The sequence below is a fragment of the Arachis duranensis genome, chromosome 4 (genome assembly GCF_000817695.3).
Source record: "Arachis duranensis cultivar V14167 chromosome 4, aradu.V14167.gnm2.J7QH, whole genome shotgun sequence".
In the NCBI taxonomy this organism is placed as follows: Eukaryota; Viridiplantae; Streptophyta; class Magnoliopsida; order Fabales; family Fabaceae; genus Arachis; species Arachis duranensis.
The window spans coordinates 113964658-113989599 of NC_029775.3; the positions used below are offsets into that span (position 1 = coordinate 113964658).

The following is a 24942-nucleotide window of genomic DNA, read 5'->3' on the forward strand; positions in this document are numbered from 1 at the left end:
TCCTCATAGAATGTATGACCTCCTGTACAACAATGATATTATCAAAACTCTGCCTTCTGGGAACAAAACTGCATTGGTTTGGGCTAACTAGTTTCTCCATAATTTTCCTGAGCCGCATGGAGATGATCTTGGTCACCATCTTATAAGAAACATTGCAAAGACTTATCGGGCGCATTTGTTTCATATTGACAACTGGCTCCACTTTTGGGATAAAAGTAATTAGAATCTCATTAATATCTTTCACCTGCTCAGGATGGCTAAAAATATTCTCAATTAAAAAACACAGATCAAAAAACACAGATCAGCCCCAACTTTATCCCATTGACTTTGGTAGAAAATAGCATGTATACCATCAATACCAGGTGCTTTCAAGCCCCCCATTTTAAAAATAGACTCTTTTATTTCCATATGAGTTTTCCTGCCCCCTATGATATTTATATCATCATGGTTAAGAATAGGAAAAGAGTTATTCATAATATACGGAACATAAAAGCAATCATCATTGAATAAATCAATATAAAAAGCAGTTGCCATTTGTTCTGAAACAAGTTTATCAGATACCCAGTTGCCATCATGATCTTAGATGGACTTTATTCTGTTCTTCCTTCTCCTTGCCATGGTGGATCCATGAAAGTATTTCGTGTTGTGATCCCCGCACTGAATCCACTTGACTCTTGACTTCTGAAACCACAGAATTTCTTCTTGAGCCAAAATCTCTTTATAATCTCTCCAAAGGTTAGCCTGAAGATCATGGAGATATGAAAAATTGTTGATTTGTAATTTATTTGAAATTCCTTGTAGCCTGCGCAAAATCTTACTCTTTCTTTTAAAAATATTTTCAAACACATCAGTATTCTATTTTTTTAGGCTTGTCCTAAAAGCATTCAGACCGTTATTCCAAGAATCTTGTATCTTTCAGTTACTATTAACCATATGGGTGAAATTCGAATGTGATAACCAAGCTGCTTGAAACCTGAAAGGGCGTCTTTGTTTGTTCTCTTGTCGATCATTTGCTAAGTGGAGACATAAGGGGGAGTGGTCCGACTTGAGACTAGGCAAGTGTTTGATGTGAGCAGTAGGGAAGATGATCTGCCAATCAAGGTTGCTCAGGCCACGGTCGAGTCTCTCAACCAAGTTTTCACACTTCCATGTAAATGGCCATCCCTAGTACCCCAAATCAAAGAGGACACAATCAGATACACAGTCTTGAAAATCAGGGTATGCTCCTCTGCTGTTGCTATTGGACCCACCGTGACACTTATGATCATGTAACATGGCATTAAAGTCTCTAATAAGGCACCACGGCAAGTTAATCTCATTGTGTGTCGATCTAATATCATCCCACAGGTAGTTCCGATTAATTCTCTGGGGGCTGCCGTAAATCGCTGTTAAAATCCAATATGGCAAGGACCCAAACTTGACTTTCATATGCACCATCTGAGAATTGTGAGTAAGAATATCAACTTTTCATTTGCTGCTATCCCATAGACACCAAATACCACTAGATTGACCTCTTGCTTCCTCAATAAAATGACCATCGAACCCATTTTTTTCCAAACCGCTTCACCTCGTTGCCCACTAATATGAGTTTCTAATAAAATGAAGAAACTAGCATTAAAATATTTTTTTGATATCTCTGATGAGGGTAGAGAAGGCCTTTCCGCCTGCACCTCTGCAATTCCAGGCTATAAGATTCATGGATAATTAGACAAGGAGAGACAAAGGGTAACTAACCCATTCTTGAACCTGGGCAGACACCCCCGTGCCCATCAATTGATGAGTGTTCCACCACATCCTCCATGAGTTTATCAGGTGGCTTTTCCTCTGGATTTTTTCGGTTCCTACAATCGGGAGATGGACCACTCTCCTTTGCAATCTGGCCAGGGACTTGGGTGATGAAACTGTTTGTCACAACATGTGATTCCATGAACTTTTCATGTGTTTTGGATTCTTCGTAGATCTTTCACTGCTACTTTTGGATTCTTCTCATGTCTTCAAGCATTTCAAGTTCCATGGCAGCAACGTTGGGATCCCTGGAAGAGGAAATTCCATGTTTTGAAATTGCCAATTGGGACTTCGAAGTGGCATGTTCTTGTTCGATTTTCTTAAAAGAAACCTTGAGTCCTTTTTCAAATTTAGTGGGCCTATCTTTTATAAGTGTGCCTTTTTTACTCACCTTCCCAGATCCTTGTCTTAAGATCTTGTCACGGACTTTTATGGATGGCCCATTTTCTTTTTGTTTAGCTTGCTGATGGGCCCAATTTTTCATAATACTTGGTTGGTCATTTCCTTTAGATTTGTTATTGCCATGCAATCCCTGCATATCATCCAAACCTTTCTCTAATAGAACATTGAATCTGGACCCTGATTCTTCTCCCTGGATAGCGCCACTATATTCTCCTTCCATATTATTCAAGGATTCCTTTCCATAAGAATTACTCTTTTGGTTAGCCGCATATCTCTCTGTTTTTCTTCTAAATTATTTCCTTACCACCATCGAGGGCCAAAAATTTGGGGGGCTTTGATCATATCTCCTTTGATTTTTTTCACCAGATTTCATGCTATTTTCATTCTGATCCTCATTCAATGCAATGATACTCTGTTAATCGGATCTGCTCTTGTCTCCCCCGGACCCTAAAACGCCGCCTCCTTCCTCCACATCCTCCGACAGTTCACTACATTGTTCTGAACGGTGACCATAAAGACTCCACTTGAAACAAATAAGGTGTAAATCTTCATACTCTATTGAAAATACTCGCAAGAACAGAAATTTTGGGAAATAACTTTTTAGTGAGGTCAATCTCAATGCATATTCTGGCAATCCTTCCTCTCAAATGAATAGACATAGCTCTATCTATTTTCAACATCATACCAATGGCCGATCCCACTCTCCATAGAAAGCGATGGTTGTACAACTCGATCGGGAGATTCGGTATGCGTATCCAAGCCGCTATTTTGCAAACTGCTTTCTCAAATTCCAGAAAAAAGGCCTCTAACGTTGGACAATTAAATAATACCCAACCACCGTTCATGCCCTGAGTCGAGCTGTATGACCCGGGCTGATTGACAACAAGTCGACCGACCTCTTCAGGTCAGGATTACCCGACCACTTCTTAAAGAGTTCGGCCAAATCACTAGGAGAAGCCCAAAAAGGGCCCAAACAGAGGAACACGATCCAAGTCCAAAGACAGCCCAAGCCTAGAAAGATAAGGGCGGTTCCCTTAAAGATAAGATAACTCCACTCAAAGATAAGATAAGATAGCTATGTTATCTCCAGAAAAGATCACTCTACAACATTATAAATATAATGGAGCACCCAGGTATAACTCATACTCTGATTCTACTAAAAACCTGCTTAATACCCCTGCTAACTTAAGCATCGGAGTCCCTTGTAGGTACCACCACCCTCTGGTGACGAAGGATCAGCACCACCACTAAGCCCAACAAGTCAGACACGGCGGTTTCGACCACCATCATCAAGTCGGACATAACAGCTCCGACCAGTACAAGAGATGTCATCCGAGATCAACCTACAGTTTTAGGTAACCCTCGGAACAGCCACCATCCAAGGTCCTCCCATCAGTGCATGCGAATAGTCATCTTCATCTGAAAAATGAACTAAAAAATAATCACAATCCATATCAATAATATTAATCGTACCTTTTTTGACCTAGTCTCTCTTTAAACGTTGCTCCATGAAGCCTAAGTTGACTCTCTTCCCCAAGACTTTTATGATGAGAGATGCTCACCACGGTTTGCACCATTCTTCAAATTCTTCTTGGGTTACTTTGATAGTAGGGCAAGGATCAAATGATTTCTCCCCGTTAGAGCGATCGTCGCTATCTTTATACCATCTATCTTCCGAATTCAGAGAATCTTCAACCGTTTCTTCATGGATATCCATATCATCTTCCATCGTAGGACCAGTTGGTTTCAGCAAAGATTCCTTGTATGTAGCTTTGGGCCTCACTACGACATTCTCAGTGTTCTCATGGGGAATCTCCATGTCATCGCTTGGCTTATTCAAATTCATTTCGTCGTGAGTTTTAAATTTTTTGGTGCTGTGTTGCACCAAATCTTCTTCTTCCATTGAAACCCTAGGAGAGTTCTCTAAGAATTCTATTATTGTGGAGAGCAAGTTAGCAATGTTAATTGTTATTAGGTCCTGAGACTTAATACTACATAATAACGTCTAAAATCGAAAACGATAATTGCAAATGGTTAATAGTGGTTAAAAATCAATTAATTGATGTGAATGATTTAAAATGTGTTTGAGAATAGTTAGCTATTGTGATTATTCTGAGTTATGATTGGAATTAGATGCGATTGTGAATGGTGATTAAATTGGTATTATTTACTAAATTGAAATATGTTGAGTTAATTATTGAAAAACTGTCATATTGATAATTGATTAATTGAGTTTGAATTGTGACTGATTTTGTTGTTGTGACTTGTGAGTGATTAACTGGTGATATTTGTAACACCCTAGCTACCAGAATATCACGCTTCTGGCTGCGCCACTCTGATAGATCGGATATTACGACAACTCTTAACATATTTATTACTATTAAAATAGGAGCCTGTTTAAAACTTAAAACCATATTTTTCAAAAGAACTCTTGGTTGAAAACGTAAATACATACTTACAAACCAAAGACAAAACTTACAAATCATATCATATATACATAGTATTAATTTTGCAAGTCTTGCATATCATAATTCCTATCCCTCTTACAAAAATTGTAAAGATAAGGGCGAGGAAAAAATAACTAAAACAACACAATACATCGCATACACAAAAACAAAATAAACCCTTCTAAACTTTATCGCCCACATCCTGAAAAGGAAAACCTGTAGGGGAGTGAGAACATCGTTCTCACTGGTTCTCACTATAGGGTTAGAGAATTGCTATAATAAGAACGTAAAATAAAACCGTCTTCATAATACAATTATCGTTGCTCGTCTTTTGAATCTTTTTAAAAACCAACTATTAATAATCTAAACATTTTCAAAAACCTTTAGTTAATTGTCCAAAATCTGAATTCATATTTGAATTTATCAAAACTCCAATTAAACACATTATCTCGTAACATATCACGACAAGTACCAAATAAGTGATTTAATCAAACTTATACTGACCCATCCAATCACAGCCTCTGGCCCAAATATAACCAAGTCACATCACGGCCTTCAGTCCAACACAAAATCAAATTGTTTCCAACAATCAAACTCATTTCGAAACTTTAAAGAAATAGATTCAGCAACCGTCCGTTTAACAAAACCAAATAATAATTCAATCAAACAAACAATCATTATCATCCAAAAACAGCCAATCGATGTATAAGACTTATAAAATCACTAAAAAGTGTAATTCTATCGTCAATATCTAATTATAACAATTCCAAATATAAAATTAAGTTTTTAGAAAGAAACCCTACCTCGATAAGTCGAAACTATAACCCAAATGTGCCAACCGAACTCTTTTTCCTCAGCCTGAAATCAACAGCAACTTCAATTCCAGTTCCGCACACTTTCGCAATAGCATAAACAACTTTAAAACACAACATGCAACGTTGGTTACTAACTCTTAAAACCATTAAAATATCGCAAAGACTTTAATACACGGAACCAAACACTAATGCGGGGTTCCCGAAGAGAGATACTCATTATAATAAGGAAAATGAAATAGCAGTGGTTTCTGAACCGGTTTTGCAGCAGCGCCAGTAGCCATCCCAAGCAACAGTAATGACAAGAACTCCGACGACGGTGACTGAAACCAACATGTAGTGATTGTAACATTTCCGAAAACTCAAAAGAAACGAAAACCAAACTCGAAACCCTTACCAGCAGTGGATCTCAACGGTGGCAGTGGCATTCTCCGATGGCAGAGGCTCGGCCATCTACCTCCAGGAGCGGCAGCGGAGCACTCGACGGCGGCTGGACGCGGTGGCGGTGGCAGAATCGACTTCTCTCCCTCACGTGCACACACTTGCTCTCTTCGGCTTCAATGGTGATGACGGTAGCTCCCAGGTGGACCAGCAGCGACAACGACGAGGCTCCTTCGCGCGCCTTCTTCCTCTCTCTTCCCTCTGCTCTTCGCGCTCTCTCCCTCCTCAGTGCGACACGGCGGCGTGGCGGCAGTGACACCCGTCGGCGCCGTCCTTCCTTTTCCCCCTTCCTTCCCTTTCCTGCGGCTCCCCTCTCCTCTCTTCCCTTTCTTTCTTTCTTTCCTTTTTTTCTTTTTTTCCTTTTCTTTTGTTGCTTTCTTTCTTTCTTTGCTTCGTTGGGTGAGGGTGGGGTGGCAGTGGTAGAGAGCTAGAGTTTGTGTATGTTAGTGTTAAATTAGGGTTTCGGGTAGTTTTGGAAATCTAAATAAAAATAGGATAATAATGTAATTTTATAAAATAAATGAAAAGATAGAATAATAATAAAAAAATCAAATTAAATATAAGTATCCATTAATAAAAATATCTTTTAATTACCAATCTTTAAATAATTTTCAGTTAAATACCAATTTAATAAAAATTAGAGATAAGTAAATTAATTCTTCTTTATTTACAAAATAAGGTTAAAAATATAAATATTTAAAATTAAGGCATATAAAATATTCACTAATTTTTCAATTATAAGAACTCTAAATAATAATTAAGAATTTAAAATTAAGACTTTACTCAACTTATATATAAAAATCTCTAAAAATATAATCTTAAATAAATATAATAAATCATAAATAATTTATTAATAACTTTTCGAAATTCGAGTCTTACAATATTGATTTTGGTTTGAGGCCGTGACTGTTACTGTTTGTTTTATAGTTTAGAATTACAGAAAATCCTGATTTTATTTGATTATGTTGAATTGGTTGCTATAGGTTGGTTTGCTTGATGGTTGCAAATGGACTGAAATTCTGATATTTGATGGACTATATTGAATTGGTTGTTGATGAGCTGGTTATTCGATATACTGTAATAACAGTGGACATTATTGGTGACTGATTGAAGTTTTGATTACTGAATTGTATTTTTTGAAATTTGATTTTTAAAATAAATAGTAACTTTGCTAATGAATAAATAACTGGAATTATGTGAGGCTGATTTTTGTAATAATAGTTATGAATTCTTAAAGTTGGACTAGACAACGAACTTACGCGCCGACTGCACAATAATAACGAATTTTCATACTCAAATATCACTTCATTGTCGCTGTTTCTCATACGACAATTGGAGTACACACAAACAACTACATATCCACTGTTACTGGACATTTTTGCTTACTTTTTGTAAGAAAAACGGGAGAGAAGAAGATATGAAATGTATGTGGAGAATGGCAAAGGTTGCACATACTTTTATAGCAGTTGAAAATTTGTCTTACTGTATCTTGTTTACACTGTAAACACATTATTTTAATACGTATCTCGTTTACAGTGTAAACGAAATAAGTGTGCACGTATCTTATCTCGTTTACTCGTTTACAATATAAACGAGATAAGTCTGAGAAACGGATTTTGGTAATAATTTTTATAATTATTTATTTCAGTAATTAAAATATTTATTTTATTTATTTAAATAAAAAATTCGAATAAAAATGTTATTTATTTATACATTAAAATTAGCCACTAAAATTAATTATTATGTATTTATATATAAATACATGTATTGTTTAGTTTATTTTTAATGTATATTTTATATTTTAATGTGTATTTTACATTAGTAGATGATTTCAGTGACTGATTTTAGTGTACATATAATATAATTGCTTAAAATTTTACAGAACTTTAGTATAATTATAAAGTTTTAGAATAAAACTCCTGTCTCTTTTAAACTTCTTTTATTTATAGATCACAATGATAAATTGTAATCACTCTTTTCACAATTTAATTTCTTCCTTTATTTTGGGGGCTATCACAACTTACAACCTTGCTTTAACTATGAAAGATTTTATTCTTCAAATTAGACACTCCACATTTTTTATTTTACCTTGGTCATCAAACATTTACCCACATTTTTTATTTTACCATGTGTTAATGTATTGATTCACATGTTGATAAAGGTCGAACATACCATTCCTCGACTCATATCACATATAATGTGAATATGTGATTCACATTTTCAATCATGGTCAAGTTGCATTTATTTGTCAGATGTACTAATAAATTTTTCATTAATGTATACTAAAGACTGAATTGTTTACTATTTAGAAGGATCTTATTCTTGCTTGTAAGCACGTGAAGTTTGGTAGGAAACTAATTGTTTAAAAGCTTTCTTTTTTGTCAGGAATAATTCGAAAGTAGTTCATAATAAGCATGGAAATTTAATCAGTAAAATACTAAAATCAGAAACATCTTCCATTGAGATTGAATTAAAATAGTAATTAATCATCATTGTGACTCTGTAGAGTGAATCCAACCTTGGGTTTAATACTTTATTAGATGCTCTTATTAAACAAAAATCTTTAGGTCTTTTTTAGTACTTGGTTGTTTTTTTTTTCTTTTTTCTTTTTGACAATAATGACCAAAAAATAAAATAAAGAAGTCATCAATCATTTTTAATTAACTAAAAGATTATGTAACAAAATTTTATAACATTAATTTGTTGCACGTTACGCGGGTATAAATTTAATTTTTGAAAATTCCAAAAAATTTAACTTGAAAGTTACATTATGTCAAGTTAATGAAGAATAATATCGCAACAATAAATAACTAAACAAAGTATATAGAAATAGAATGAGAAACATAAATTAATATTTAACTTAAAAAATATAAAAATAAATATTTTTAAAAAGAAATTTATTATAATAAATTAAATAACATTTAAGCAACAAATAATAGACACTATAAAATTGGTCTTGAAATAATTTTCCGTTACTCAAAAGTCCACACACCTGTTATTTTAAACTAACTAGAACATTCTTCTCGTACGGAATTTTAATTTAAACTAGAGTGAGACTCGCACAATGTGCAAAGAGATAGATTATTTATACTATATAGTATGTTTTAATAAATGTTATATTAAAAATATTTTAAAAAATATATTATAAATAGATTTTGAATTTATTTATTTTTAAAAAAGGGCTCATCCTTAAACGCTCTTTGCTAAGTATGGAGTGCTGCACACCTTGTAAATTTGTTAAATCTAAACTCTTCATTTATTATATTTTATTAGAATGGTCTGGATTTAAAAAGAGAATGATAAAAAATTTAGTACTATATAAATTTAATTAAGAAATATTTATACAACGTAAAAAGCAAACAAACATATAATAATTTTATTTTGTGCGAAACAAAAATTCATGTAAAAAAAATATTTATATAATTTTTTATTAACAATTTTTTATTGAAATATGTTATTTTACTATATTTATAATATATTATTTGGGATAATTATATTATTTTAGTTAATATATATTATTTAAAAAATATTTAAAATTTATTATTTTGTATTAAGAATATTATTAAAAATATATTATTATTTTTTCTTAAAATAACATTTTCTTTTCTTTCGTTCAAATACTATGACAACAAAATTTTTTGTGTAATTGCTTCTACTCAATAAATATTATATTCATTTATTTTTATATTGTATGTAAAATAAATAATTAATGTTTAAAAAAGTTAATAAAGGAAAGAAATATTTTTTTTTACCAATTCTTAGGTGAATATAAAGAGATTATGTCATTTGAACTATAATTCGTTGGCAAAGAAAGAAATACTCTTAATTATATATTAAATAGAATAATTATTTATTAGGCTCATTTTTATACAAATAAAAATTTTTCTTAGTTTTATATCTGTAATATTTTATACCAATTAGCTTCAGAATTTAATTATTTTTTGAATAAATTAATAAAAAAATAATACAAATAATTGTTTAAATATAATTGTATTTTAATTTTTCATTCTATTACGTACACGTTGAGATTAATTTGAAATAAAAGATAATGGACTTGTTGTAACTGCCATGCATATTGTGCTTTGACTGCGTCGTCATCTGAGAATCATGCGCCTTCATGGAAACCGGGTTCTTCTGCAGAATCCGTTTTGCGTTTGGAGTTAGCTAACCAGCAGTGGCGACAGACATGCATCTTCCTTTTCTATGGCAGCAATTTTTCGGACTTTGATGGTCATTTATGGTAGAAGTGAAATAGGGTGGGTTCAAGAGCGTCAAAATCTATAGCTAGCTAAAACGATAGTGGAAGCACCTACCATCAAACAAAACAGTGAAAATATTTGAAGACATCACATCGACAATAATAGAGTAACAGAGGAATTAGTCTTTTTGTTAGTGCTGGTTTGTTTGTTCAGCCCATGACAAAAAAAAAATAATAACAATAATAAATAAATTAAATTTACCTGATAACTTTTGATAGTAGGTTAACTTTTAAGGAGTGCTGCACTCCCTACTTTATCCGGAGTGCACTAGCTTTCGCCTTAAAAAAGATATAAGTTATTTATATTAGAGTTATACAAAACTGCATTTTTATTTTTTTTTCATTTTTCGATTTACATTAATGGCTACACTTTGTCTTTTCTTGTAGTTTTTTGTTTGTAAATAATTAAAAAAATAAATGAATGAGAATGAAAAACATATAAAAATATTATATTAAATTTGAAGAATTTTTGACAATTAGTTTGAGAGATTAAGAAATGAAGAGTAGTAAGAGTGTTAATATGTATAAGTTATAGAATTTGAATATTTGTAACTGAAATTTTTTATAATTATTATTATTATGACACTTTTAATGTATGCATGTTTATTGCATTAATTAATACTTGATGTTTTAATTGAATAATAATAGATAAGAGTTTTTTGTTTTAATTTTTTTTAAAACATCTATTCTTAATATATAAAAGTAGATACATAGGTTTACCCACATTACTTCCAAATTATTTCTCTTCTTCTACTAACGCCATGTCAGTACTATTGCTTACTTGGCAAAATTTTAGAATCCACCACTCAAATCTTGCCAAATCAACTTTTATTTTCAAATAAAAAAAACACAAAAAAACAACTAAAAAATATAATAAAAACCAACAACTTAACTTTTTCCAAATCAATCCTTATTCCTAAAACAACAAAAACACAAATTAACATTTACCCAAAAAAAAAAAACTCTAAAAACCAAAGAGCTTATTACCTTTCTCATACTTCTTGAAACCCTCTTCCTCTTGGCACCTTTCCGTACTAAAATTCTATTTCCTCCATCCTCTTCCGGTCCCATGAGCCATTGTATTTTCCTCAAAACAAATTGTCCATCACGATATCCATCTCCGACGGAGCCGCATTGCATAAATTGCAGAAACCAGGACAAATTCCATTCCTCCTGTTGCAGTTTTCCTATTAGAGCTCGATTCTGGGTCTCAGACCAACGTCACCATTCGGCGCCACCAACGTAGGAAATTCGTCCCAAGTATCTTCCTAAAGATTTTCGACTTTGCCATTTACTCTTCTCATTCTTTTGTTCAATATCATTTTCAATAGCCCTATTTATTTATTATAAATAATAACATTTTAATTGTGAATTCATTGTAAGTAGCACATGTTTATGTATTCCTCTTTCTTAAACGGTTCTGTTGAACGGTCACAACCAAAATTAGGTTTACCCACATTACTTCTAAGTTATTTCTCTTCTTCTACCAACGCCATGTCAGCACCATCACTTACTTGGCAAAATTTTAGAATCCACCACTCAAATCTTGCCAAATCTCTCTATCTATCTATTTATAATATATAAAAGCTTATACTAACTTTCTCCACAATGAGTTTAAGCCATCTCTTCTTTTCTAATGATGCCACATCAACAATTCTAATGACTTGGCAAAAGATGAAAATCAACCAATCACTATTTAGTAAAATGTTTTAAAAAAATTAAAACAAAAAACTCTTATCTATTATTATTCAAGTACTAATTAAATGCAATAAACATAAATTAAAAGTGTCATAATAATAATTATTATAAAAAATCTCAGTTACAAATATTCAAATTCTACAACTTATACATATTAAGACTCTTACTACTATTCATTTCTTAATCTCTCATACTAATTATCAAAAATTTCTTAAATTTAATTTAACATTTTCATAATATATAAGAGCTGATACTAACTTTCTCCACAATGAGTTTAAGCCATCTTTTCTTTGCTAATGATGCCACATCAGCAATTCTAATGACTTGGCAAAAGATGAAAATCAACCAATTATTATTTAGTAAAATATTTTAAAAAAATTAAAACAATTTAGTAAAATGTTTTAAAAAAATTAAAACAAAAAACTCTTATCTATTATTATTCAATTGAAACATCAAGTACTAATTAAATGCAATAAACATACATTAAAAGTGTCATAATAATAATTATTATAAAAAATTTCAGTTACAAATATTCAAATTCTACAACTTATACATATTAAGACTTTTACTATTCATTTCTTAATCTCTCACACTAATTGTCAAAAATTTCATAAATTTAATTTAACATTTTTATATGTTTTTCATTCTCATTCATTCATTTTTTAAATTATTTACAAAAAAGAAACGCAAAAAAGATAGTGTATCAATTAATACAAATCGAAAAATGAAAAAAAAAAATGAAAATGTAGTTTTATATAACTTTAATATAAATCATCTGTCTTTTTTTAAAAAAAGAATTCAAAATCTATTTATAATATGTTCTCTAAAATATTTTTAATATAACATTTATTAAAATCTATTTATAATATAAGTAATCTACCTCTCCACGCATTGCGCGGGTCTCAATCTAGTTTTATTAAATAGTGATTGGTTAATTTTCATCTTTTGTCAAGTCATTAGAATTGCTGATGTGGCATCATTAGCAAAGAAAAGATGGCTTAAACTCATTGTGAATATTATATTAAATTTAAGGAATTTTCGACAATTAGTATGAGAGATTAAAAAATGAAGAGTAGTAAGAGTCTTAATATATAAGTTGTAGAATTTGAATATTTGTAACTGAAATTTTTTATAACTATTATTATTATGACACTTTTAATGTATGTTTATTGCATTTAATTAGTACTTGATGTTTCAATTGAATAATAATAGATAAGAGTTTTTTGTTTTAATTTTTTTAAAACATTTTACTAAATAGTGATTGGTTGATTTTATCTTTTGTCAAGTCATTAGAATTGTTGATGTGGCATCATTAGCAAAGAAAAGATGGCTTAAACTCATTGTAGAGAAAGTTGGTATCAGCTTTTAGATAGATAGATAGATAGATAGATAGATAGATAGATAGATAGATGCAAAAGATTTCATTTTCTTCCTACATAGCAAACAACTACAACAAATTATATGGATTTTTTCCTATTAATTAGCTATGAGTAGCAACAATTAGAATAAAACATGTTATAAAATAATTTGTACTCACCTAAAGTGAAAGCTGAATTGGCAATACTTCTTAGTCTAAGACATAGCTTTCTCTTCAATGGTTGTAAAATTATTATTGAAGTAATTTTTTTTAAAAAAATTATCCCAATACAAATAAGCTTCTCAATTTCTTTCTCAACAATTTGATTTAACTAATGGATTGGACAATCTTCTTACAAAATAAAATTGAAAAGATATCCATATTTTTCTACGGATTGCAAAATTACTATTCATGTGATTTTTTGACCCAAAAATGATCCATTTTTCCCTGATTTTTATGATTTTAAATATAATACAAAATATTTTATTTAAATCCTACATAATGATTCGTAAACAATTACAAAAGAATTTTTTTCTATTCGTACCAAAAATCAATACAAAAAACAGAACAGAATATGTTATAAACTCTGTTGTACTAACCTGAACTGGAAGCTAAATTGGCACTCCTCTTCGACTGGAGATATTGCTTTCTCCTCATTCTTGTTTGTCTAAATTGGATAGATCTAAGTGTTTCAAATAATTGTGTTTCTACATTTTTAAAATAAGCATCAAAATCACCTTATAAATCAATTTATAATAAAATAAGGAAAGTGCAATAAAAATTATGTTAAACAAACCAAGTTGCAGAATCATATGTTGGAGGCACATATCTTCTTGTCTTCTTTTTTTTTGAAAGGATTGCTCTCCGCCTCTTTAATCTAGCAATTTTGGGTATTAACTCTTCCAGTCTGTCATTACCATTGCAAATCCTTCTACAACAAAGAGAATAAGACATGGTCAAAGAATGATAATCCATTTCAAGTAAATTGTGGAAGCAATATTGCACATGTGGAATAACAATTTAAAAAAGAGGAACACATAAATGTAAATTGTGGAATAATTTTAAATGCACATTAATTTTAGTTGTGACTGTTAGACAGAACCCGTTTAAAAAAGAGGAATATATAAACCTGTGCTACTTGTAATGATTTCACAATTAAAATATTATTTATAACAATAGAATGAGAAGAGTAAACAACAAATTTGAAAATCTTTAGAAAAATACCTAGGAAAAATGGTGACGTTGGCCTGAGATCCAGAATCGAGCTCCGGCAGGAAACCGCAACAGGAGGAATGGAGTTTGGCCTGATTTCTGCAATTTATGCAATGCGGCTCCACTGAAGATGGACATCGCGATGGACAATTTGTTTCGAAGAAAAAACAAGGTAAGGGTTTTTTTTAGGTAAATGTTAATTTGTATTTTTGTTGTTTTAGAAATAAGGATTGATTTGGAAAAAGTTAAGTTGTTAGTTTTTATTGTGTTTTTTAGTTTTGTTTTGTATTTTTTTTTTTGAAAATAAGAGTTGATTTGGCAAGATTTGATTAGTTGATTCTAACATTTTGCCAAGTAAACAATATTGCTGACATAGCGTTCATAAAAGAAGAGGAATAGCTTCAAAGTAATGTGGGTAAACTTGTGTATCTACTTTTATATATTAAGAATAGATGCTTAAAATAATAGAGAAAATGCTCATCTAAATATGTCTTTACAGGTGTGAAACCATATTAAACCATACCATAAATAAAAAGAATCTTGTACTTATATCATATTTATTTTTATAATACAATAATGCACATGTAAAAAATAATGTATATAAATAAGTGCACGACCCGCATTTATACATGTATTAGTATATACCACCCCATCAAGAGATTAAAGAGAAAGAAAATCATACAAATTTAAGACACATCTTTGAAAGAAGAACATACATACAAAGATGAAACCAAATAACACAATGGAAAGTGCATCAAACTCAACAATTCATAAAGAAAATGTCTTCGCAAGAACCTACGACAAAAAGAAGAAAACACCAACTCTAACAACTAACAAAAAAAAAAGGAGGACGAGCGCCATATAAGATGACTAAGTCCATCAACTAAAACAAATGCAAAAATCAAACCACCAAATAAAAATGTCACTTTGTACAACTCCAACATTCAAATCTTTTGTACTACAAATTATTTAAAACTAGAGTGAGACCTGCGCAATGCACGGAGAAATAGATTATTTATACTATATAGTATATTTTAATAAATGTTATATTAAAAATATTTTAGAGAACATATTATAAATAGGTTTTGAATCTATTTTCTTAAAAAGACATAAATTATTTATATTAGAATTATACAAAATTGTATTTTCCTTTTTTTTTACATTGTTCGATTTGCATTAATGGCTACTCTTTGTCTTTTTTGCAATTTTTTTGTTTGTAAATAATTAAAAGAATAAATGAATGAGAATGAAAAACATATAAAAATGTTTCATTAAATTTAAGAAATTTTTGACAATTAGTATGAAAAATTAAGAAATGAAAAGTAGTAAGAGTCTTAATATGTATAAGTTGTAGAATTTGAATATTTGCAACTGAAATTTTTTATAATTATTATTATTATGAAAATTTTAATGTATGTTTATTGCATTTAATTAATACTTAAAGTTTCAATTGAATAATAATAAATAACAGCTTTTTGTTTTAATTTTTTTAAAACATTTTACTAAATAGTGATTGGTTGATTTTCATCTTTTGTACTAACCTGAAGTGGAAGGTAAATTGGCACTCCTCTTTGAACGAAGATATTGCTTTCTCCTCATCATTGCTTGTCTAAATTGAATAGATCTAAGTGTTTCAAATAATTGTGTTTCTACATTTTTAAAATAGGCATCAAAATCACCTTATGAATCAATTTACAATAAAATAAGGAAGGTGCAATAAAAATTATGTTAAACAAACCAAGCTGCATAATCATATGCTGGAGGCACATATCGTCTTGTCTTCCTTTTTTTTGACAGGATTGCTCAACAGAACAAAATATGTTATAAGACTCTTTTTGTACTAACCTGAAGTGGAAGCTAAATTGGCACTCCTCTTTGATCGAAGATATTGCTTTCTCCTCATCCTTACTTATCTAAATTGGATAGATCTAAGTGTTTCAAATAATTGTGTTTCTACATTTTTAAAATAGGCATCAAAATCACCTTATGAATCAATTTATAATAAAATAAGAAAGGTGCAATAAAAATTATGTTAAACAAACCAAGCTGCATAATCATATGTTGGAGGCACATCTTCTTGTCTTCCTTTCTTTGAAAGGATTGCTCTCTGCCTCTTTAATCTAGCAATTTTGGATATTAACTATTTCCATCTGTTATTACGCAAATCGTTCTACAATAAAGAGAATAAGACATGGTCAAAGAATGAAAATCTTTAGGAAGATACCTGAGACGAATTTCCTACGTTGGCAGCGCTGAATGGTGACATTGGTCTGAGACCCAGAATTGAGCACCAGCAGGAAAAACGCAACAGGAGGAATGGAGTTGGTCTGAGACCCAGAATCGAGCTCCGTCGGGGATAGACATTCCAATGAACAATTTGTTTCGAGGAAAAAACAATGACTCATGGGACCGGAAGTGGGAAGTGGATGGAGGAAATTAGATCTTGGTACGGAAGAGGTGCCAACAGGAAGAGGGTTTCGAGAAGTATGAGAAAAGTAATAAACTCTTTGGTTTTCAGAGTTTTTTGGTAAAAGTTAAGTTGTTGGTTTTATTTTTTGTGTTTTTTTTTTATTTGAAAATAAAAGTTGATTTGGCAAGATTTGAGTGGTGGATTCTGAAATTTTGCCAAGTAAGCGATAGTGCTGACATGGCGTAAGTAGAAGAAGAGAAATAACTTAGAAGTAATGTGGGTAAACCTATGTACCTATTTTTATATATTAAGAATAGATTGATTGATATCATTTTCTAGAGTGCACAGAACTGATCAATCATCACCAGCCACAACATACCATCCATTAATTCAATCCGTACACAGAAGGTTGAACTATGTCGAGAAAAAATCTCTTAATATTCCTCTTCTATGTCCTTGTGAAACTCTCTTGTGTGGCTTTAGCTGCAAGTGATGAGAAGAATGAAGAAGCAAATGCACTCTTAATATTCCTACTGGGATTGGCAAATTGGTCAACCTTGAGTATCTTTCTTTCATAGATAATTATCATCTTTCTGGTTCCATTCCAGTGGAAATAGGAATGATGACAAACCTTCATTGGATTGATTTCTCAAGCAACACTCTCTCTGGGGCTATCCCTCCTACCATTGGTAACTTGAGCAATTTGCAACAATTATACCTTTCTAATAACACACTCTCTGGGTCAATTCCACCCTCCATCTGGAACATGTCTAACTTGACCGCATTAGAGCTTAATAACAATAACCTTTATGGATCCATCCCTGCTTCCATAGAAAACTTGGCCAATTTAGATTCCCTTGCACTTGATGAGAATCACTTTTCTGGATCCATTCCTTCCACATTGGGAAACTTGACAAAGCTCTTCAGATTACACCTCGGCTTTAATAATTTTTCTGGACCAATTCCTGCCTCTATAGGTAATCTGGTCGATTTGAATTACTTGAGCTTCCATACAAACAACCTCTATGGAACTGTCCCTGAAACAATTGGAAACTTGAAAGGCCTCCAGGAGCTAGAATTTTCCACCAACAAGTTTAATGGCACCCTTCCACAGGGCATTAATAACTTGACAAGTTTGAACACCCTTTCCGTGTCCAATAACATTTTCATTGGCCATTTGCCAACTCAAATCTGCTCAGGTGGATTACTCTCAGACTTCAATGCTGAGAACAACCATTTTACTGGATCAGTGCCAAGAAGCTTGAAGAGTTGTTCTAACATTGCTAGACTCACATTACAGGGAAACCAGTTGGAAGGTGACATTGCAGAAATTTTCGGCATATATCCGAATTCAGTACATATTGATCTGAGTGATAACAAGTTTTATGGCCAGATTTCACCAAACTGGGGAAAGAGCCCTAAGCTTCAGAGCTTGTACATGTCCAACAACAATATTTCTGGTGCTATACCACCACAAATTGTTGAGGCTACTAATCTGGGTAGGCTTCGCCTTTCTTCAAACCAACTGAATGGAAAGATTCCAAAGGAACTAGGGAATATGAAAAACTTGTTCGAACTCAGTATCAGTAACAATCATCTCTCAGGAAGCATTCCACCAGAAATAGGATCATTGAAGAATCTGACATTCTTGCGCCTAGCAGGAAATGAGTTGAGTGGCAACATACCAAGAGAAGTTATGCAGTTACCCAAATTGGTTGAATTGAACTTGAGCATCAACAGACTAGAGGGAAGCATCCCCTCTGGCATTGCTTCATTGAAACCTCTCTCTTCTCTTGATCTTAGCAACAATTTGTTGAATGGAACAATACCAAGGTGGCTTGGAGATCTGACGCAATTGAACTTCTTGAACCTCTCTCACAATGATCTCTCTGGCAATATTCCATCCAGTTTTGATGGCATGTCAGCCTTGATTTCTGTCAACATATCACACAACCAGTTAGAAGGGCCGCTTCCAAACAATCAAGCTTTTCTTAATGCTCCAATTTGGTCCTTGATTAGTAACAAAGGCTTGTGTGCTAACAATGTCACCGGCTTGGAGGGATGCACAAAGAAGCATAGCCTGAAGATGGTATTGTTTCTTATCTTTGGAGCACTTGCTCTAGCACTTTGTTTGTTAGGTGTTTCAATGTATATTCTTTGCAGAAGAGGCAGAAAGAGAGAAGTTAAAGAAGTGCAATCAAAAGAGCACTTTTCCATATGGAGCCATGATGGGAAAATGGCATTTGAAACAATCATTGAAGCTACCAATAATTTTGATGACAAATATCTCATTGGAAATGGAGGGCAAGGATCTATTTACAAGGCTGAGTTGCCTTCAGGTATGGTTGTTGCAGTGAAGAAGCTTCATGAGAAGACTGCTATTGGGGAGGAGACATACAATTTGAAAGCATTTGAGAATGAAATCAAAGCATTGACAGAAATGAAGCACCGCAACATGATAAAGCTATATGGGTTTTGCCAACATTCACGGTTCTCATTTTTGGTTTATAAGTACTTGGAAGGTGGAAGCTTGGATCAAGTGCTAAGAGATGAAGCGGAAGCAAGTAAATTTGATTGGGGAAAGAGGGTGAATGTGATTAAAGGAGTTGCTAATGCTCTATCATATATGCATCATGATTGCATACCTCCTATACTTCATGGCGACATATCGAGCAAGAATGTCCTTTTGGATTCAGAATATGAAGCTCATGTCTCTGATTTTGGGACAGCTAAGTTTCTTAAGCCGGATTCAAGTTGGACAACACTTGTAGTCACCTATGGATACGGAGCTCCTGGTAAATCCATTTTCCCTTGCTTTCTATACCAAGAATGATCCATATATTTCTTTATGCATAACTTGAAATTTCCAATTTGGTTATAGAGCTAGCTCAGACTATGGAAGTGACAGAGAAAAGTGATGTATATAGCTTTGGAGTGCTTTGTTTGGAGATCCTCATGGGAAAGCATCCAGGAGATTTGATCAACTCATTGTTGTCGCCAACAACAGCATCAGTAACATACAATTTGTTATTGGTTGATGTGATGGATCAGAGGCCACCCCATCCTAAGAATTCAATTGTTGAGGAAATCATGTGGATCACAAAGTGGGCACTTGAGTGCTTGAGACAAAGTCCACAATCTCGACCAAGCATGCATCAGATTTCTAAAGAGCTTATGATGGGAAAGTCACCTTTAGCTAATCACCAGTTTCCTATGATCAGAATTGGGCAACTCATTGAAGAAGGATCGGGGAGTGCACTTACGTGATTGCTTCATTATGATCTAATGATTCATACTTCATATATATATAGTCCACCTGTGTCTTAATTCTTAAGCTTGATTACTTTGAAAGCGTGCGTACCATTTATATATATGTACGAGTAAAAAGTTAATTTCTTTTGTTATGTTTTGTGCCAACCAATTACAAAAGGAGATAAGCTTGTTGAGTCAGAATGCATGAATAGAAGTAGAGTAATCTCATTGTTATTGTTTCAATAAAGAGCAGAGAATAAAGAAGAAAAAATGATCTATTAATGAATGAACTCCATTCTTAACTTGTTGGTTTAGAACTTCAAAGTTTTTCTTTTTTTGTTGCACAAGGGGAGGATTAAACCCGTGACATTTGATTAAAGAAAAGTGAGACATTTCCGTCCAACCACACCCTCTGAATTCTTTGCGATGAGCCACTAGCTTGCTTCTTTCTTTTTCTTTTTCCTATTCTTATTACTGTTCATTTTTCTAGCTCTATGACTTTTCTTCCATGCTCTCTATTTGTTATTTTTTAAAGTGTATTTCAAAAGAATTCCATACTTCCATTGGTCCCGTTAGACCTGGAATTTCATTTTATTCCCCTTAAATAATGCATTCAATAATCATTTTATTTCTATAGGATGTGTTTGTTTTAATATTGAAGGTGAAAAGTACGTTTAAATTGCTTGAATGTTTTAATTTTTGGTTTGGATATTTTTTTTTTAATTTTGGATTCGTTATTTCTACTTTTAGGTGGGAGTAATATTAACCAACATAAAAATATTATAAATAAAATCCCGTTCTTTTATTTTTGAAAAGTTAATAATTAAAAGTTTGTCTCGTTGTTTTTGCTATTTAAACATTCTCTATTTTCTTTTAATCATAATGTCGAAGAGATGAAATTTTTGTCTCTATTAAAATTCTTGTCATGTTCTCGTCCCATTTCCGTAGTTACTACTATGGTTGCCACTACCACCTCCTGCATTCAGCACTGTCACCACACTTTCTACTGCTGTCGTATCACATTTTCCGATCTTTCTGCTAGGAGTGTTTACGGTGCGATTTGGATCAGTTTTGAGTCAAAAACTCATTCGATTCGAACACTAATTTTACTTGTGGTGCGGTTTGGATTGGATGACTTTAAAAAAAATTGATCCGATCCGATCCAATTTCAAACGGTTTGGATTGGATTGGATTTGCAGTTTTGTAAATTAAAAAAATTAAATACATATAACAAGTTGCAACATCAAATTTTAAATAATCAACAATGACATAACAAGTCTCAACAATATTTTAAAATGCCAACGATAATATAACAATAGAAATAAAATTATAGATTAGGTAAAATAAATAAATAAATACCATTTTAAACATAAAACATTTATTAAATAATAAAAATACATGAATAATATAAAAATGTATAACAAATTGAACATGTTATAAGTATAATTGTAAATATAATAATAAAATAATAATAGTATAACACATTGTGCAGTTTGGATTAGATTAGATCGGTTATAAAAAGTAGATCCGAAATCCGATCCGATCCAGCGGTTTGCAAAAAACAGAATCCAATCAAATCCGAATTAGTACGATTTTAATCGGTTTTTGGTTTGAATTGGATTGGATGAGCGGTTTAATTTGGATCGATTTAAATTTGAACACCCCTACTTTCTGCGTTGTTATGCTTAATCTCTGTCCCTGCGAACTACCTAGGTTCCATTTCACTTTATTTTATTTTATTACTTTTCTTAGAGAATTTTTTATGAATTTAGATATTTTTCTGCTGTCTTTACACCACACTTTTATTATTTTATACTTAAACCCCCCTTTCTTTGGTTTTTCATAAAAAAATTGCTATATGTCCTTAAAGCAATCTTAATACATTTTATGAGACATGAGTCGGACGGATATATCATGTAAAATTCGTCTTTCTTTATCAATTAAAAGTTAAATCTTATTTTTTATTAAATTGATTATTTTGTCATGTGAAGAATTCATTCACCGAATATGTTCCATGAGAATTGAAATTCTTAATCTCTTCTAGCAAAAAACTATCTTAATTTATTTTGGATTCTTTTCATAGCATTTTTCTTTTAGTTTTACACAATAATATACTTCATGTTGTCCTAACGTGTAGAGTTGTATTCACTCTTAAGAAGGAAAAAGACATACTGTAGGCATGAGCTCAGGAAACATACATTGTTCAGCCTCTGTATTGCTAGTTCATCATTTTTTTTTATTAAAAGTTGACTATTTTATTAAAATTACTTATATCTGAGGTATACTTTGAATTTTGAGTCATATTCCTCCAGTTCTAATTTTTCACCCCATTTTTTTTGTTCATTTATTAATTACAATCCATTAATGTTTGTCTGTGACAGGAAAAGAATTTAAAATAACATCTTCTCATACGTTTTTTTGTGTTTCTCAAGTTTATATCGACTAAATTTTTGATACAACTACATGTATTTCTCTTATTCTACATGTATTGCTCTTATTGGAAATGGTGGCCTGATGCAGATTTTATGGTCTTGGACTTTAATTTTCTATAAATATCCACCATCAAACTCATTTGATTTGGTAATCTATCTAATTGTATGTTGCACATGTACTACTTATTTAAACTACCTATTTAAGTGGATGTCTCATACATAAAGGATCACGTTTATGATATTTATTATTAATATGTTATTTAACTATCAAGAGGTATCATGCTTTGTTGGGTTATGAATTGTGTTATGAATGGTAAAAAATATAATTTAAGGTTTTGTTTATGGATTGGCCTTTTTCTAAGTGGAGTTAAATTTTTATCTCTCTTCTCTGTATAAGTGGAAGGAAGTAAACTCGTTAATCTTTTACCTAGTACTTGTAGCATTATTCTAGGAAAAAGGACTACATATATATACAAAATTCATTCATGTGCATTTTTTAAAGCTGTTATTATAACAACTTGGATTTTTAAAAAATTAAATTTATTATATTTGTTAAGAATTTTATTCAAAAAAAATATTTTACTAAAAGTAATTAAATAAAAATTTATAATACTTTGAGATAAAAAAATTATTAAGAAATAAAAATAATAAAAAATTATATGATTTAATTTAAATAATTGACATTTTAGATTTAAACGGTACTTAATAAATCATAATTAATATATTTATTTTATAATTTAAATTAAAAATAATTATTTTATTCAGCAATATATTAATGAATAGTATTTTAAATATTTTTAAATAGAATATATTTAATTTTAAAGTTATTATTCTACTCACCTATTTTATCAAAATATCTATTTTATCCATATTTCTTTATAAAAATCTAACTCTAACCCTAAGTTCCCAAATCAGAAACCCTAGCTTCCAATTCCTAGCCCTAATTCCCTTCATCCCAGTAGCCGCACCCCCATTCCATTTCCTTTTCACCCTCTCAAACGTGACACAATAGTAGAGAAGAGCTGCGAACCAGAATGGAGAAGAAGGGAGGGAGCCACACTGCCACCGCACCTCGTCGCGCCCAGCTCGTTGCCGTATCCTAATGTTGCCACTGTCCAACTTGTCATCACGTCGTGCACGCTGATGCGTGAGCATCTTTTCTATCTTTTCCTAGTGAATTTGCACCTAATTTGTTGAGTTTAATCAATAATTAATTATATTTTAGCCACTATGGATGCTATTTTGAGTTTTGTGCAATACTGTTTATTTTAGGTAGCATTCGGCTAGATTTGATGGAGTTTCTGCAGCACAAGAATCAAAGAAGATGGCTGTAAGGAGCGACGCGCATGCGTGCCTGACGCGTGCGCGTGACCGACGTGCAGAAAACGCAGAAAACCCTGACGGGTGATTTCTGGGCTCTATTTTAGCACCCAAGTTAGGCGCAGATCCAGTGAGACCAAGTGGTCCCCACCCATCAGCGGAACACTTGTTAATTAATTCGAATTTAAATTCAAATATGATTTTTAGGAAAAGATATTATTTTTAGATAATTAGATTTTAAATTTATTAGGATTAGTTATAAATAGGAATTTAGATGCCATCAGAGGAGAACTTTGTACATTTAGACATAGTACATTTTTTACCAGAACCCTTATTTTCCCTCTCAATCATGAGCAACTAAACCTCCATTTTTAAGGTTAGGAGCTCTGTTTATTTTCATGGATTGATTCATTTGATCTTTTTAATTTAATTCATGTCTTAATTTATATTTCAATAATTGTTTTCGCTCTTTATTTTATGAATTTGGGGGGAACGGAAGTATGACCCATGTTCTAATTGAGTTCTTGTAAAACTTGGAAAAGCTCTTTATTTGAACAACAGCTTGAAAACATATTATACTGAATTTCTAATTGTTTGTATTTAACGGGATACGTGACATATAATCCCCTTATTTTTGGATAATTAGGATTCTTTTGGCATATAAACTAGAAATTGATCATCACCTTCTAATTGGAATTAATTGACTAAGAAATTGGCAGTTGATGAATTTTAGAGGAGATTAGGAAGGTCTAAGAAATTAGGGTCTAGTCACATGTAGTTTGCCATGAAATTAAATCTTGACCTACATTGAAGGAGGAGGGGGCATTTGCCCCACAGGATTTAAAAAAAAAAAAACTAATACATATGCATATGCCTTTTATTATATTATATTTATCCATTATTTTTTTTGTATTTTATGTTAAAAAAATATTTTGTTAAACTTAATATTTAATAATAATTATATTGTTAAATTTGATTTACTATAAAAATAAAAAATAAATAAACTCAAAAAATAGTGATAATTAATTTATTATATTAATTAATTAGTTGATAATTAAATTAAAATTTTAGTTTTTTAATTAAATACAACTTAAATTATTAGTGACTTTTAAAAAA

At 31.6% G+C, this 24942-nt stretch overlaps 1 protein-coding gene across 1 annotated transcript in view; it reads left to right on the forward strand.

Moving 5' to 3' along the window:
* Positions 1–24942, forward strand: part of LOC107486048 (MDIS1-interacting receptor like kinase 2) — a 74285-nt gene that overhangs the window by 26128 nt on the left and 23215 nt on the right. The window contains exon 4 of the mRNA XM_016106591.3: positions 17541–17799. Coding sequence (XP_015962077.2) covers positions 17541–17799 — 259 coding nt within the window. The remainder of the gene's footprint in view (positions 1–17540; positions 17800–24942) is intronic.